The 14,871-nt window shown below is 40.0% G+C and overlaps 1 protein-coding gene across 1 annotated transcript in view; it reads left to right on the forward strand.

Moving 5' to 3' along the window:
- The window catches only part of ACTR8 (ARP8 actin-related protein 8 homolog), a 15,625-nt gene extending 3,759 nt beyond the window's left edge, over positions 1–11,866 (forward strand). The window contains exons 5-13 of the mRNA XM_019505008.1: positions 1,472–1,645; positions 2,274–2,367; positions 4,576–4,708; positions 5,496–5,649; positions 6,312–6,407; positions 8,400–8,540; positions 9,586–9,850; positions 10,177–10,340; positions 11,096–11,866. Coding sequence (XP_019360553.1) covers positions 1,472–1,645; positions 2,274–2,367; positions 4,576–4,708; positions 5,496–5,649; positions 6,312–6,407; positions 8,400–8,540; positions 9,586–9,850; positions 10,177–10,340; positions 11,096–11,239 — 1,365 coding nt within the window. The 3' untranslated portion in view covers positions 11,240–11,866. The remainder of the gene's footprint in view (positions 1–1,471; positions 1,646–2,273; positions 2,368–4,575; positions 4,709–5,495; positions 5,650–6,311; positions 6,408–8,399; positions 8,541–9,585; positions 9,851–10,176; positions 10,341–11,095) is intronic.
- The last annotated feature ends 3,005 nt before the right edge of the window (positions 11,867–14,871 follow it).

The following is a 14,871-nucleotide window of genomic DNA, read 5'->3' on the forward strand; positions in this document are numbered from 1 at the left end:
CCAACTTCCAAGGGAAGTGGTGCTGGCCCCTACCCTGGGGGTCTTTAAGAAGAGGCTGGATGCCTACCTGGCTGGACTCATTTGAGTCCCGTTTCTTGTTTTGGGGTTTTGTTGTTCTCCCGCCCTGGCGGGGGGTCGGGCTAGAAGATCTACTAGGTCCCTTCCGACCCCTAAATCTATGAAACTATGAACCAGTGCAGGCCCTGTACTCCCACTGGCTCCCCACCCACTCGCACCCAGTGCCCCCCAGCCGGTACAGGCGGGGGTCAGTGCACAGCCCTGACCCCCTGCTTGCCGGCAGGGAACAAGCTGGTGCTGAGCACAGGGAAAAGCGGCCCCTCGCCGACCCCGTGGCCGGTGCTCGCAGCCCATGCGAGGCTGTCTGGAGCAGATGCAGGCAGTCCCAGGCAGGCTGTGAGCGCGGGGCACAGGCCACACAGCGAGCAAGGGGGCCACTTTTCCCTGTGCTCAGCACCAGCTTGTAACCCGGCCCCGCTGCTAGCCTGGGTCCTACTGCCCTTGGTTCCTGTCATTTTTGACAGGTAGCCAGGGGCAGAGAAATAATAATTTTCTACATTTTTAAGGGGCCCCATGGGCCAGATGGAATGACGTGCAGGCCATATTTTGCCCACCCCTGATTTATCTCCTTGTACCTTGAGCATTTATACATGTACCTTTTTGTCCTGCGATGCACCGGAGATTAATTGAGTCTGCTCCACACATGAGCTGATGTGCACTGCGGTGCATCACATGCACTTGTATAAGTATGCATCACATGCACTTGTATATGTGTTTTAGTTCAAAAGCATGCTGCTGCCATATTCTCAGCACCAACGAGCATTTTGCTGCTTGTACAACTGCATGTGCTGCAGCGCTGGGTGCTTTTAAAAGCACCTGGGGCTGCAGTGCAAGCGTGTGTACAAATCCCTCTTGTGGCATCCTTCAAAGGATCTGGTGGCACCCCATGATGCTGTGGCACCCAGTTTGGGAATCACCGGTCTAATGTGTGGAAAAGGCAAGACACTGGCAACAAGAGGAACGTAAAGCATTAGTCATCAAGTAATATGTATGTCAGTTTCCTTTGAACAAGAAAGTGTTTTTAAAGGTTTATCATTACATATTAATTTCTGTTTCTCTCTCTAATCTGATTCAGTGTTCAGAATATGTTACCTGCTCCTTCGATGGATTGCTATGGTCATGAATATTCAAGTAACTTTGAAAATAAGTTCTTTAACTACCATATGTGCTTCCTCCTTTATATATTATGGTCCAGTCTTTCTTCTGCTATTGATGGAAGCCATTTATCTTCATTTCCCATTGAAAAGAAGTTATGTTTTAAGAAAATATATTGTTTTTGCAATAATAGCTTAGGCCATTTGTGTACCCTGCCCGTGAATCAAAATAGTTTCAAAGTTGCTTGTTGAAAGAGACTGAGGAAGACTATATATAGGACTTTCTTTTTTCTTTTCAGGCACTGTATGTAAATCCATTAGACTGCTATAATATTCACTGGCCTATCCGACGAGGACAGTTGAACATCCACCCAGGGCCTGGAGGCTCCCTAACTGCAGTGCTAGCAGATCTTGAAGTTATATGGTCTCATGCAATACAAAAATATTTAGAAATACCACTGAAAGATTTAAAGGTGAGATACTGGCAACTTTCTTTCCTATACCCACTGCTGCATTGTCCAGAGGGCTTTGGAAGGTATCAGCTAGGGAGCAACCAGATATCTTCGCCCTACTGCTGACATTGTTGCCTCTAAACCCTTCGTTGATGATTTTTTATGGCTGAATGTTGCCTTCTGGCTCATGCAGGTCCTATGAGCTTCACTTGGAGTTAATCCTGCCCACTTACCTGAGAGTAGGATTTGGTATCAGAGTTTTTTAGGATATTAGATTTTTTAAAATTCAGCTTAACATTTCAAATCATTGTTTTGTGTTCATATGTTTACTTGAATTGAAAGGACTGAGGACCAAATTCATAAAGCTTGTGTAATTTCTTTGCTTAGTATCTGATTTGTCTGTAGCCTGAAATGTTTGTAAACCTCCTATAACATTTTGTATATACAATTTAATACTATTGTGAACTGATTTTTAAATCATATATATATTTTTAATTAGCTGCTTCTCTTTTTCAGTTATACTGGTTCTTGGTAGGTCCTCTGTATAGCTTACTATGCATGTACTATCTAGCTTCTAGTGTATACAGAAGAACTGTTTTGAACTCTGTTGCTTTGAAAAGTGGTCTTAATTTGCTGTTCTTGTGTTCAGTATTACAGATGCATTTTACTGATTCCAGACATCTATAATAAGCAGCATGTGAAGGAGTTGGTAAATATGATCCTAATGAAGATGGGCTTTTCAGGTAAATCAGCAAGTATTTAATACTCATTATTGGTATGGTGCAAAAAATTGTTTTGAAAGGCATTTGACTTCTGAGCTGGACCCACCTTCTGTTTCCAAAGAAAGTTCCTAACATGTTCCCACTTACTTTCTAAATCTTGTCTATTGGGGCAGGGTGTACTTGTCAGCAAATGTTGGGTAAGTTACCCATGTTCTTCTGTTACTTGTCACAAGACCAAGTTTATTGTCTCAGTTAAGGCTGGCATATAACAGTACCTTGAGAAGAAAAATAGCACAGCTGCTCTTGGCATTCAGTTTCTTGTATGGCTACAGATTGACATTTTACACTGGAGCAGGCACTGATTGACATTTTGCCACAGATGTTGTTGCATTTCAGTGGTGGGTTAAGTCCCTATGCAGACAGCCTGCAGAGCATTTTGAGATTCTTAGGATATGAAAATGCAAGGATATACTATTCTCTTTCTCATGCACTGTAGTAGAAGCTGGCTTACGGAAATAGTTACACTAAAATCAGGACAGTAACAAAAATACAAATTGTCTTTTGGATAGTTTCTCATGTTTTTCTGTGTTTTGGTTACTATAGAAGTCTGTCCTTTTTCTATTTTAAAATAAGGGAAAACCTGAGCTATACCTGTAATATTTTTTTCTGGTTCATACAACTAAATATTTTTCTAGAAAATCTGACTTCTTTTAAATGGGCAAGACTTGTATCTTCTCAGAGAATCGCCATAGTAGTGACAGTAATGTGCCATATGAACAGTTCTCAGTTTTAAGCTTCTCAACCAATCCTTGAAGAAACCAGTAAGTCTATTTCTGTGTGAGGTATTTAAAGCTCTTTGCACAACGTGAAATATTGAGAGAGAAGCTAAGAAAAGTGGAAAGGAATCATAAGCTGTACATTAGGGGATACTGTAAACGATTAAGTTACGTGCAAGCAGTTAAAGAACATAATGACTCTGCTGAGTTTTAATAAGTAATAAAGGCACAGTTCCTGAATGCTGCCACAGCAGCAAGTATATTTCCTCATCTTTGCTGAATGATAGATTTCAGAACTTGCTTTCCTGTATCTACACTTGACACAGAAAATTAAACATAGGGAGGTGACATTTCATTTGAAAGATGTAACTGTGGGAGGGAGAGGGACAGCTCACTTACTACATCCAGACAGGTGTGTGTACATGCACCCATACATACAAATAATATACCACAAACAAGATCAATTTGTTTCTCCAAGTTAACTACCAACTACCAGGTTATGTCCCTGTACTCCAGCAGTTGTTTCTAACTCTTACCTAATGCTTTTGAGAAGCATTCTAATTTCATGCTTTGTCAGATGGTCTTGTTAGGGGTGCTCACATTACATGAGAAGAATAGTGCCTTTTAATTCTACTTGTATACATCTGTTTGATTCAAGAAGATATAATAGGGCAAAAATAAAGATAATTGTTCTCAGCATGTCCACTTGAGGGTGCTGTTTCCTAAATATCAACTCATTAAAGAGCTGAGCCAATTATAGAAAGTAACTCAACTCTCAGCTTCTTCCTCTTAAGTAACTTATTTTACAATACTATTTTTTTCTACTAAACACGTACTCAACTGTGAGTGATCCTCTTCCTTCAAAGTTTGGAAGAGGTTTTGAAGCGAGTTGTTCTCTCATGCTGTTTAGATAGAAGAGTACATATTTGATGTAACTAGGAGTAGTTTGTTTGTGAGGTTTCAAAGAGGAATGGAGGGAGAAAGAGATGGATTCAAACCTGGTCTTTTTTCTGTTTAAAACATTATAGTGCACATTCTAAAGAAAATTGTACATTAATCAAGAAATCAGGAAAATTGCATATTATTAAAACAGCGTTGAGTAAAATTACTTGTCTGCTCCTGATGATTGAAGCCTTGTTGCAAATGATGATTGAATACCAGTTTCAAATCTAAGATTACTGTAAGATCCAAATTTTTAAATTCATTCTTAAAAGAATATTTGAACACAGCTTTTCACTCCACTCTTAAGTTATTTTTCTTCAACATTTAAGGGTCTTTTCATTGATGGAAAGTGTGAGTATCGTAGCAAATGGTGTCACTTTCTGTAGAACGTAATTTTTTTATGCAGTTTCAGGCCCCTAGTAAGTTAAAAAATAATGCTATTGTAATGACAGAGATACATTTCAGGAGCTTGGTTTAAAACCAGATGTATATTTTATTGTTATTTTTCTAGGTATTGTCGTACATCAGGAGTCTGTCTGTGCTACTTTTGGAAGTGGCTTAGGTAGTGCATGTATAGTGGATGTGGGCGATCAGAAGACCAGTGTTTGTTGTGTGGAGGATGGAGTTTCACATCGCAATACCCGGTAACTTTTTAATCTGCAAGATCATAAGTGAAAAATGTGGTAACAAATGTGGGTGTGTGTATTTAATATTACTGTACTTGTTTCTAAAGTCAAAGGCTTATATACTAGTCTGAGTTAAGGCAACACTGTAAGCATGTAGCAGGCTTGTTTGTTAAATAATTGAGTCAAAATAAGAGAATCCCATTACATTTATTTGGTTTATATGCTGCCCTCCCCTTAAGTAGCTCAGGACATCTTATAAGAAAAAACAGACAATTTATGAAGACAGCTAAAAATGCTGCAATGGAATAATATATAATAGAACAAACTGTCCAGACAGCACCCCTAAACTTAAGCCTGCTTGCTGAAGACTTGCCCAAATAAAAAGGTTTTATAGCACTTCCAGGAGAAGACCTGGCTTATGCTCTGACAGACTACAAGTGGTAGGGAATTCCAGAGCTGAAGAGTGACTACTGAGAATGACCTCCTACATGGTTTTTACCAAACAGATGTGGTGCACAGATCGTATTTCAGGGGGTTGCTCTTGGCTGACCTTATGGACCATGGTGGAATTTAAGAGAGAAGGCAGTCCCATAAGTGTGTAGGGTCCATACCATAATATGGGCCATATAGCTGAGGAATATACAGAGTAAGCAGGAACTAGTTCCATCTGCTGTGTAAATTATGTGGAGGTTATAAGCACCTTGACTCTAAAATGTTCACGTTCCTTCTTATGCTGACACACAATATCTTAGCGACAGGGAAAATGAATGAACCAACTGTTTTGGTTTCTTTCTCTGTGTTTTAGGTTGTGCCTTGCATATGGAGGGTCTGATGTATCAAGGTGTTTTTACTGGCTTATGCAGCGAGCTGGATTTCCTTACAGAGATTGTCAGTTAACTAACAAATTGGACTGCCTTCTCCTGCAGCACCTCAAAGAGACATTTTGTCATTTAGACCAGGTGAGGAAGGAAGTGGAGAGTTTTCAGAGTAACAGATTGTTCCAAGATGATTAGATGTGGTTTTACAGTGTAGTGCTGTTTACTGAAAAAAAAAACCCATGACAGTTATGCATAAAATATAACAGCTGATTTGTACATTGCAATATAAAGAAAATATTTTTCAAACTATTCTGTTTTAGGGTAGAGGGGTATATATAGAAATGGGTTGTATGAATATAGAAAACATAATGCTTTCTAAACTGAACCATTATTTTGGGTAAGAGAAATATTAATCTCTAGAAACACATATTTTTAGGCATATAGAGATCATGTATAGGTTTTAAGGCATGATTTTTCCTCTTGCTGTTGGGTGATGATTTCAGCCGGAGTCATATAGTTCCTACTTTAAGGCCTTAGCCTACAACAAGATCTGTGAACATGGACTTTGGTATCCAGACAAAGCTTTAGTTGTGGACCACATGGAAAAGAGGCTGTACTAACAGATTCTGTTGCAGAATGGAGGCTTTAGAAAATGGAGGAATTTGGGGGATAACTGAAAACAAAATTCTGACTTGTTATGGCAGTTTTGTTACCTTTTATCTTAGTGCTTAAAGAGTAGCAGAGTGATCTTATTAAGTTGTTCCAAATTAGTAATGTATGTTGGTATGTTTGACTGATACCAGGATATTTCTGGACTGCAAGACCATGAGTTCCAAATTCGCCATCCGGACTCTCCAGCCTTATTATACCAGTTCCGTTTAGGGGATGAAAAACTACAGGTAATTTCAAAATGTGTACCTAAAAGTAACATATTCAGTGTTTGTCTTGGTGTCTTTCATCCTACAGCATTTACCCGGTTGCCTACTCCACGGAACACTGGATGGCTTGGTTGTCTCTTAACTCTCATATTTTGGTGGGTATATCCCCCAACATGCTGTACAAATTAGACTTATGGATGGATATTAGCATTGTTTTATAAAAAATATCATTAACATTAATTTAAGTGTCTATTGCAGGGGTGGCCACTAGGGCTGTGCTAAACAGCACCATTTCGTTTAGAGTTCCGTTTCGAAGGGACAGTGTTTCATTTACCTGTTTTGAAGTACTATTCCATTTCATTTCATCAAAACTTTCACTGTTTCGACGTTTCGCCCATAGGCTATAATGGGGAATCATGAAAATGCCTATAATTTTTTCACTTCTTACCTGATTCAGATGAAAATTGCAGGGATGGTAGCCCCTTCTGAGGGCATGAAGCCTGCCAAGTTTTAAGGAGGGGTTTCTAGAAAACTGCACCTCAAACTGTTCAAAGCAAAACTCATGTCAGTTGTTGGCAGCAACAGCCTGCTGTCATCCTGTGCACATATCTGGGGGTATGCGCCCTGGGGAGGGCTGCAGGGCTGTGCCAGACTCTTCCCAGGAGGCGTGGGGGCCTCAGATCTGTGTGCAGGATGACAGCATGCTGCCGCTGCCAGCTGGCACAGCCCCACAGCCCTCCTAGGGGGCGTGGGCCCCCAGATCTGTGCACAGGATGAGAGCATGCTGGAGCCAGCACCAGCACTGGGTTCTTCCTGGCACTTGGCAAGGGCTGTGCTGGGCAGACTCGTGTACTGGTGTTGGCCTCAGCTGGCAGCAGCAGCATGTTGTCATCCTGTGTGCAGATCCCGGGGCCCATACCCCCCAGGAAGAGTCTGGCACAGCCCTCTTGTGGGGTGCGGGCCCCTGGATCTGTGTGTGGTTCTTCAGCAGGCTGCTGCTGCCAGCTGGGGAAATAGCTCTGAGCTGCTGCTATTACCAGCTGGCAGCAGCAGCCTGCCGTCATCCCGCATCATCTGGGGGCCTGTGGGAAGTGATGAGAAAGCTGGGGAATTGAACAGGGAGCTATATGTCAATATCAGAGCAGTCCTTCCCCCCTCTTCCCCCTCCTTTCCCTTAGTTTCTGTTTAGCTGCAAGCAAGCTTGGCTTCAAAACTCAAAACATTTCAAAACATTGAAACGTTTTGCATGCCCTCATTTAGTTTCAAAGCTGTTTCAAAGCCTTTTGTGAAACAAAACAAATTGAAAATGTCACTGTTTTGAGCTCAAAGCACATCAAGCCAGCTTCAAAACAAAATGCCTGTCGAAATTTTGCACATCCCTAGTGGCCACCTGCTGGCATGCATGGACAACTGGCATGGGCAATGTCTGTGTGCTCGTATGATGGATTACGGAAGGAGCAAGGAACACAGTGGCAGATAGAGCAGAAAGCAGAGCAACAAATTAGGCAAGGAAGAGGATCACAGTGGCACTTGGGTCCATTGCAGAGTTTACTTTGTGGCATGTCTGCCAAAGAGGTTAACCCCCATTGGTTTGTTACATCACAATGACTGCATAAAACTCTGCAATTTGTAGGAGCAGGGATGCTAATTAAAGAAGGTAGTTTCATTTCTCACTACTATGATTCCTTATTTTGCAATATGCTGTCTAACAGCACTGATTTATGAACTCTGGTTTACCATCTGATGTCATGTTTTTAAGTTAAATTTATAGGTAGGTATATGATGTCCCTAGGTGTCTCTTGCAATGGCTTGCAACTGAACAAACTTAGATATTTAAGTTTATTTAAAAGCCTTCTTGAAACAAAATGGTCTTCCTTCAATTCTGAGGTGAGAGATGCTTAAAATTGTAAATCCAGTAAAAATAAATCAGGGTACTTGTTAGAATAAATGTAATGTGTATCCATTAAACTAAAATTGTAGTGAAACTACAGTATTTCATCTCTGTCTTTGTAGGCTCCAATGGCTTTGTTTTATCCAGCAACTTTTGGAATTGTGGGGCAAAAAATGACAGCTTTGCAACACCGATCACAAGGTGATGCTGAGGATCCCCATGATGAACACTATCTATTAGCTACGCAAAGTAAACAGGAGCAGGTGTGTAAATGTTTGGTTAACTATTACTTAACCAGGAAATTATTGATATCTGTGTGTAGCTTAGCAAAACTCTTCACCCTCCATTGAAATGCAGCCACTGTATAACTGCTATCTCTTAGCCTTTTTGGATTAACAGCTTTGCAGAACAGGAATAGGGAAGTAAAGCCTAATTTCTCTAGTATAGGCAATTTAAGAAGTTCAGAATTTAACTACCTAGTTTAGAAGTTAACCATAATATACAGTGATTTGGGGATGAAAAATGCCTTGCGCTTGAAAGCTTGTCTAATTTTATCCCAACCATGCAGTTGGTGCAAGAAAGATATCACCCATGAAAATTCTTCCCTCGTCCATAATTCTGGGACCATCAAGGCTACAGTAGCACTCCCAACGCTATCATAATACTAATGACATCCATTTGGGATCTTTGCCTTTCCATCTTGTGTAACAGGTCGCAGTACCTTTTAACGTGCAATAATTCTAAAATATCTTATAATTTATATACCGAATATCGCTGTTAGCCTCATTACTGTGGGGCATTCTCTGCATTTTTCCAATCAATAAACTCTTATGTTCATTGTAAATAGATTGTAAAAAGCATCTGCAGCACTTTAAGCATTGTTCAAGGGACTAATCCTAAATGTGTTCAAATCTAACTACCATAAAATTCTGGGTAAATAATTTAAGTGAGTTTTAATATACCGATGTATAGGATTTATGAATTGAGTGCTGATCTACACCCACTTTTTGAATAGCGGTGAGTATATTAGAAACTAAGGAGAATAAGCTAAACAAGTATAATTGCATTCATGCTAGGAATGTAGTTGGATGGACTTGAAAAGTGAAGTTACTATACTTTCTTAAAGAAGAGTTTAGGGAAACTTATCTGGGTTTGGAAAAGCAGCATTCAGCAGGTCTCAGTAAGATAAAGTGAAGTAAAAGAAACAAAATACAGTGTTTAAATTATTGTGGTCAAGCAGTGCATGAAGGAACATCTATTTTTTGTGTAAATAAAACTAACTTACCAATTTATCATCTTATTTTTAAGTCTGCCAAAGCTACAGCTGATCGAAAGTCCATGTCTAAGCCTGGTGGATTTGAGGGAGATCTACGTGGTCAGTCCTCAGACATTTCAGAGAGGATCTATCCTCAAGAAGTGGAACTAGGATCCTCTCAGGGTGATTGTCTAATAACAGGAAATGAGTCTGAGGAACCTCTAGCAGCACACATGTCCAGGAAGACAGCTATATCGCAGTTTGAAGGGAAAGCATTAGGACTTGACAAAGCCATTCTTCACAGTATTGACTGCTGTGGTAAGAACTGTATTTACATGATGTCAGAATACTTTGTTCCCAGTCATTTGGTTTAGCTTGAAGCAATTCTTAACATCTTTCATTACATTACAGGAAGTACAGTTCTTTCCATTATGTTTGTCTCTTAGAAAATAACTATACTGCCATCACGTCGTATATGTGATGAAAGCCCATTTTAGTTGAATGTCTTTTGTGCTGTTAGTAATTAAGACACATCTGCTTTTAATATAAATTTAACCAAGTCATTTGACTGATTTTTTTTTTTTCCCTTCATTGTCCAAGCGTACACAATGTTAGCACTTGTTTATATTTTTAAATCATTCCAGCATCTGATGATACCAAGAAGAAGATGTACAGTTCCATCCTAGTAGTGGGAGGAGGTCTGATGTTTCATAAAGCTCAAGAATTTCTTCAACACCGGATTCTCAACAAAATGCCTCCTTCGTTTAGAAGAGTTGTTGAAAATGTGGAAGTCATTACAAGACCTAAGGTATGTTGATTGATAACGGAATGGTTGAAGCTGAGTTTATTGGTCACTAGTTGGAATCTTAAAGATTTAAAAATCTATTATGCATCACTGTTCATTTACATGTCTATTGGGAGAAGACTTTCAGATTGCTATGTTATAAGCTATGAGAGGTAAGGGTCTTTTATTGGATCAGCTCTGTAGTTGGGGAGATGTTGGACAAGATTTCAGGCACAAAGTGCCCTTAACTGTCGTTGTATATCTGTATCTAAAAGTAGAAGAGATAGTTATTGTGACATTATGTTTTCTAGATTAACACTAATTGCTTCTTTCAGATCAAGGAACTCAACCTATGGCAACAAAATTAGATTTAAGAACAAAGTAAAGTTTAAGAAAAAGGCTCAGTTGTCAGTAGATTGTATTAGCTTTCTGCTTGCATTCATTCAAGAAAAATAAGAGGAAGTATGGTTTTAAGAATGTAAATAACATAACTCAAAAATTTTTAAATGCAAAATCTTAGCAAGGGTAGACTTTTCCTGCTATGACTACCCTGAATTAAAACAGACAATAAAAACTGGTGATTCTCGAGTTGCTTAATAAAACAGACCCAAGGAGAAATAGTTATGGTTTCTGCAAATGCTTTTTTCCTGAATACATTTTTAGACTGACTTTTTTCCAGAATCTTATGTCCCACTGAATTAAAGTGGGAGCTGAAATTATTGAGGACCTCTCTTCACACAAGATCTGGAATTTTTATCTAATCTTTCTTTTATATTTAGGATATGGATCCATGTTTGATTGCATGGAAAGGGGGTGCAGTTTTGGCCTGCCTTGATACAACTCAAGAACTCTGGATATATCAGCGAGAATGGCAGCGATTTGGTGTACGGATGTTACGTGAGAGAGCTGCCTTTGTGTGGTGATCTAACAAGATAACTGACTCGTACTTTTCCAAAATGTCATATTGTTCAGTGTAAGGTACTTCCCTTACTTATAGCTTATTTGTTTTTTTCTTTTTGTAATGTGTTAAAGTTCGTGCCCGAGACTTTTCAGAAGGGCCTGAGAGGAGCCAAAATCTTCCTGAGCAAGTCGGAATTAGATACCCATCATGCGTAGGTACTTTTTGAAAACCACAGCATTAGACTTTATATGCATTGAACTCCGTACAGACTGCTCGTTTTATCTGAATAATATACATTCAAATAACATAGGTTGCCTTGTATATTACAAGTCAAAATTAAAGCCGTACACTGTTGTAACCCTATACATAAAATATTAGTGTCTTATGTACATATATGTATCTGTAAAGAGCATTGTATTTTGACTTGAATTTAGAAGCAGTAACATTGAGATTTTTAAAGGAGAAAGTAAGTTGTGCATTTTAATAGAACTATTTAAAATGTAGTAGATAATTATCCACCTTTTTAAGGTTTATTAAAGATCAAAACTCTGAGTAATAGTAATGCAAGTACCATGGAATATTTTAGTGTTTTAGGAAGAAAGTAAATGTCTTAACACCGATTTTATTTCTTTCTGTATGATCTTCCTCAGTTTTATTTAATGCAGAATTCGTTTCATACTTTATTCTGTCAAGAAAATTCCAGGTCAGTGGTTTTTGTCCATATAAAGAACAACAAATGTGCATTTTTTTTTATTATTACAAACCTCTATTTGGACATGTCTAAGAGAAAAATGTAAAACTACATGTTTAATAAAATGCTTAAGATTTTCCCTATTAAATATTTCCCTATTAAATATTTTAACATGATACTGTGAACCTAGTGCTTTCTTTTGAAATGGTAACAGATATTTCTGTTGCTGTTCCATAATGAACTGCAGCTTAAATTGAGTCACCAGTTAGTTTCTATGGATGGACATTTGTACAAGTAGCACATGGCCATACACTTACAAATCTGTTTATATGTGCCTTAATGAGGTAAAGCAGTAGCTAATACAGAGGTGGGCCAAATGTGGCCCACCAAGCCATTCTGTCCCGCCCACAAGGTCCTTAAAAAATGTAGAAAATTAATATTTATCTACCCCTGGCTTCCTGTCATGTGGCCCTCGATGGCTTGCCAAAACTCAGTAAGTGGCCCTCCACCTGAAATAATTGCATGCCCCTGAGGCAATAGGATGCTGCTGCTCCCCCTAGTCCAGTAAAGGAGCACAGAGATAAACAGTAGGGGTATGTGAAGCTTCAGTTGCTGATTTGATTCAGAGGAGATTCGTCCTGATTTGGTGGCCAAATCTCTGACTCCAAATCGAATTGTGGGAGACCAGTAAAAAGGTCCAAATCGACTCGAAGCCTCCGAATTTATTTGGATTCGGAGATTCGGGCAGTCCACGCTCACTGCCGCAGGGAGCTGCACCCGGGCTCCATGCTGGTAAGTAGGGGGCAGGGGAGCTGGAGGAGGGGGGCAGGGCTATGGGGGACCCCTGCCAGGCCCCATCCCCTGCCCGCTCCCCCAGGCTCCCTGAGCGCCCCCCAAACCCCACCCGCTCTCCCAGCCCCATCAATGACTGCCCCGCCCAGCCACAGTGTCCTGGCACTTTTTTTTTTTTTTTTAAAGCCCCACACTCACCAGCTGCTGCAGCAGCCATCGGGGCCTCTGGGAGCTCAGGGCAGAGTCCCCCCACACAGCATGTGGCAGTGGGGATCACCCCCAACTTGGCTGGAGCCAGTGAGTGCGGGGCTTTTTTTTTTCTTTTCAAAATGCCAGGACGCTGGGGCCAAGCGGGGCAGCCATTGACGGGGATGGGGTCTGTTAGATTTGGCCTGATTCAGTGGCGGCTGAATCTCTGCATCAGATTTGGCCCAATTGATTTGGGACACTGATTCGAATCAATGAATTGAATTGCTGTCCCCCGAATTGGCCAAATCCAAATCCGAAGTGAATACTAGTCATTTCGCATAGGCCTAATAAACAGTTGGGTGACCAGAACTCAAATTGCTGTTCCATTTGTTATTTTTCTTTTAGAATAAATGCCAGCATTCAGTAGGAAAAACTGTTTCTCAATGAAAACCTGAGCTTTGTCTCATTCTTGCCAGTTTTTACTATTTAGATCTTTGTAAGACAATTTATAAAACACGCACACGCAGAGAATGGATCTACTGCTGTAGAGCCAGCATGCTTCACTGCTACCACAGTAGCAGAAGGATTTCAGCTTGTGCCGGGGGACCGTTGTGACAACGTGTCAGTATCTAATTAACCATTTCAGAGATGCAAAACTGTATGTTTCTAGTCAAACTATTTTGTGCAATATTCAACTAAAAGTCATGAGCAATTTATGTATATATTCTGCAGAAGGCATCCTCTCTTTCATCTTCTGCCTCTTCACATACTGGTGATGTAATTAAAAAACAAAGTCTAGTATCTTTCTCTGAGTAAAATATTGTTGGTCATTTTACTATAACAGAAGGGTCCACAATTCCATTTGTATAACATTTATTTTTAAATATCTGGTGGCTAGCCTGCAGTACAAAAGAAAAGTACATGGGTACAAAGAACATGTTGGATTTGACAGTCTGCATGTGGTTCTGTACAGTAAACATTACAAGATTTCATATGTTACACAGTGTCAAAGGGAGCTGACTTGTATATAGGTGCAGATGATTTCATGATATATACATGGATATTGCAGGTACTATTCAGTACCTTCCTTCTGACGGTAAGGGTACATGGTATGAGTACATAGTAAGCTGTGGTGTGAATTCACATCACAGTAGCTACTCTGCCCAAACTTCCTATGTTGGCTCTCTTAGCATGCATAACTATAATTCAGCTTTGTAAATGGAGTAATCTATTATGCATTAATTTCCTCAAGTAGACGAGCCCTAAAATCTTCTCCATTAGCATGTAGTTTAAACATTAACCCAAGTCATTTCTCAAACTACACAGGGCCTTTTTGAAGTATATTTTTAGCTACAGTAAAAGCTCTGTTATCTGGCATCCCACAGGAATGGGGGATGCCAGTTAATCAAATATTCCAGTTAATCAATCTAGTGCACCTCCCCAGCATCAGTGCACCAGGGGACAGGGAGGGGGGCCGAAGAAGCGGCAAGAACTCTGCTCACAGCAGTGGCAAAACCTGGAAGTGATCCCTCTGGTTGCACTTTTGCAACATCCCTTGGTTGGATGCCAGTTAATAGTTTTCCGGCTACTAAATTGCTGGTTAACACAGCTTTTGCTGTATATAAGTTTTTCATTCTTACATAATATGATAGAGTGTGATAGTGCAGAATTCTTTAATTTGGTATAGAACTGCTTTTCTTAATTCTCAAAACTATTTTACAATGAAATTACTATCTTTATTTAGAACTGCTTTTCTTAATTCTCAAAACTATTTTACAATGAAATTACTATCTTTATTCCAGGAGAGTCAAACATCTGGCCTGCAGAGATAGGTCATCTGGACCACAGGACATTTTATGGACTAGATCAGCATTTCCCAACCTTTTGGTTCTAACAGCACATTTACCGGGCCTCTCCCATCCCACTGCATACCAGCTGAACGGGGGGGGGGGGGGGGCGGCCAAACAAAACCAAGCACAGGG

Source organism: Gavialis gangeticus, unplaced genomic scaffold, assembly GCF_001723915.1.
Source record: "Gavialis gangeticus isolate Ggan-Ray unplaced genomic scaffold, GavGan_comp1, whole genome shotgun sequence".
Classification (NCBI taxonomy): domain Eukaryota; kingdom Metazoa; phylum Chordata; order Crocodylia; family Gavialidae; genus Gavialis; species Gavialis gangeticus.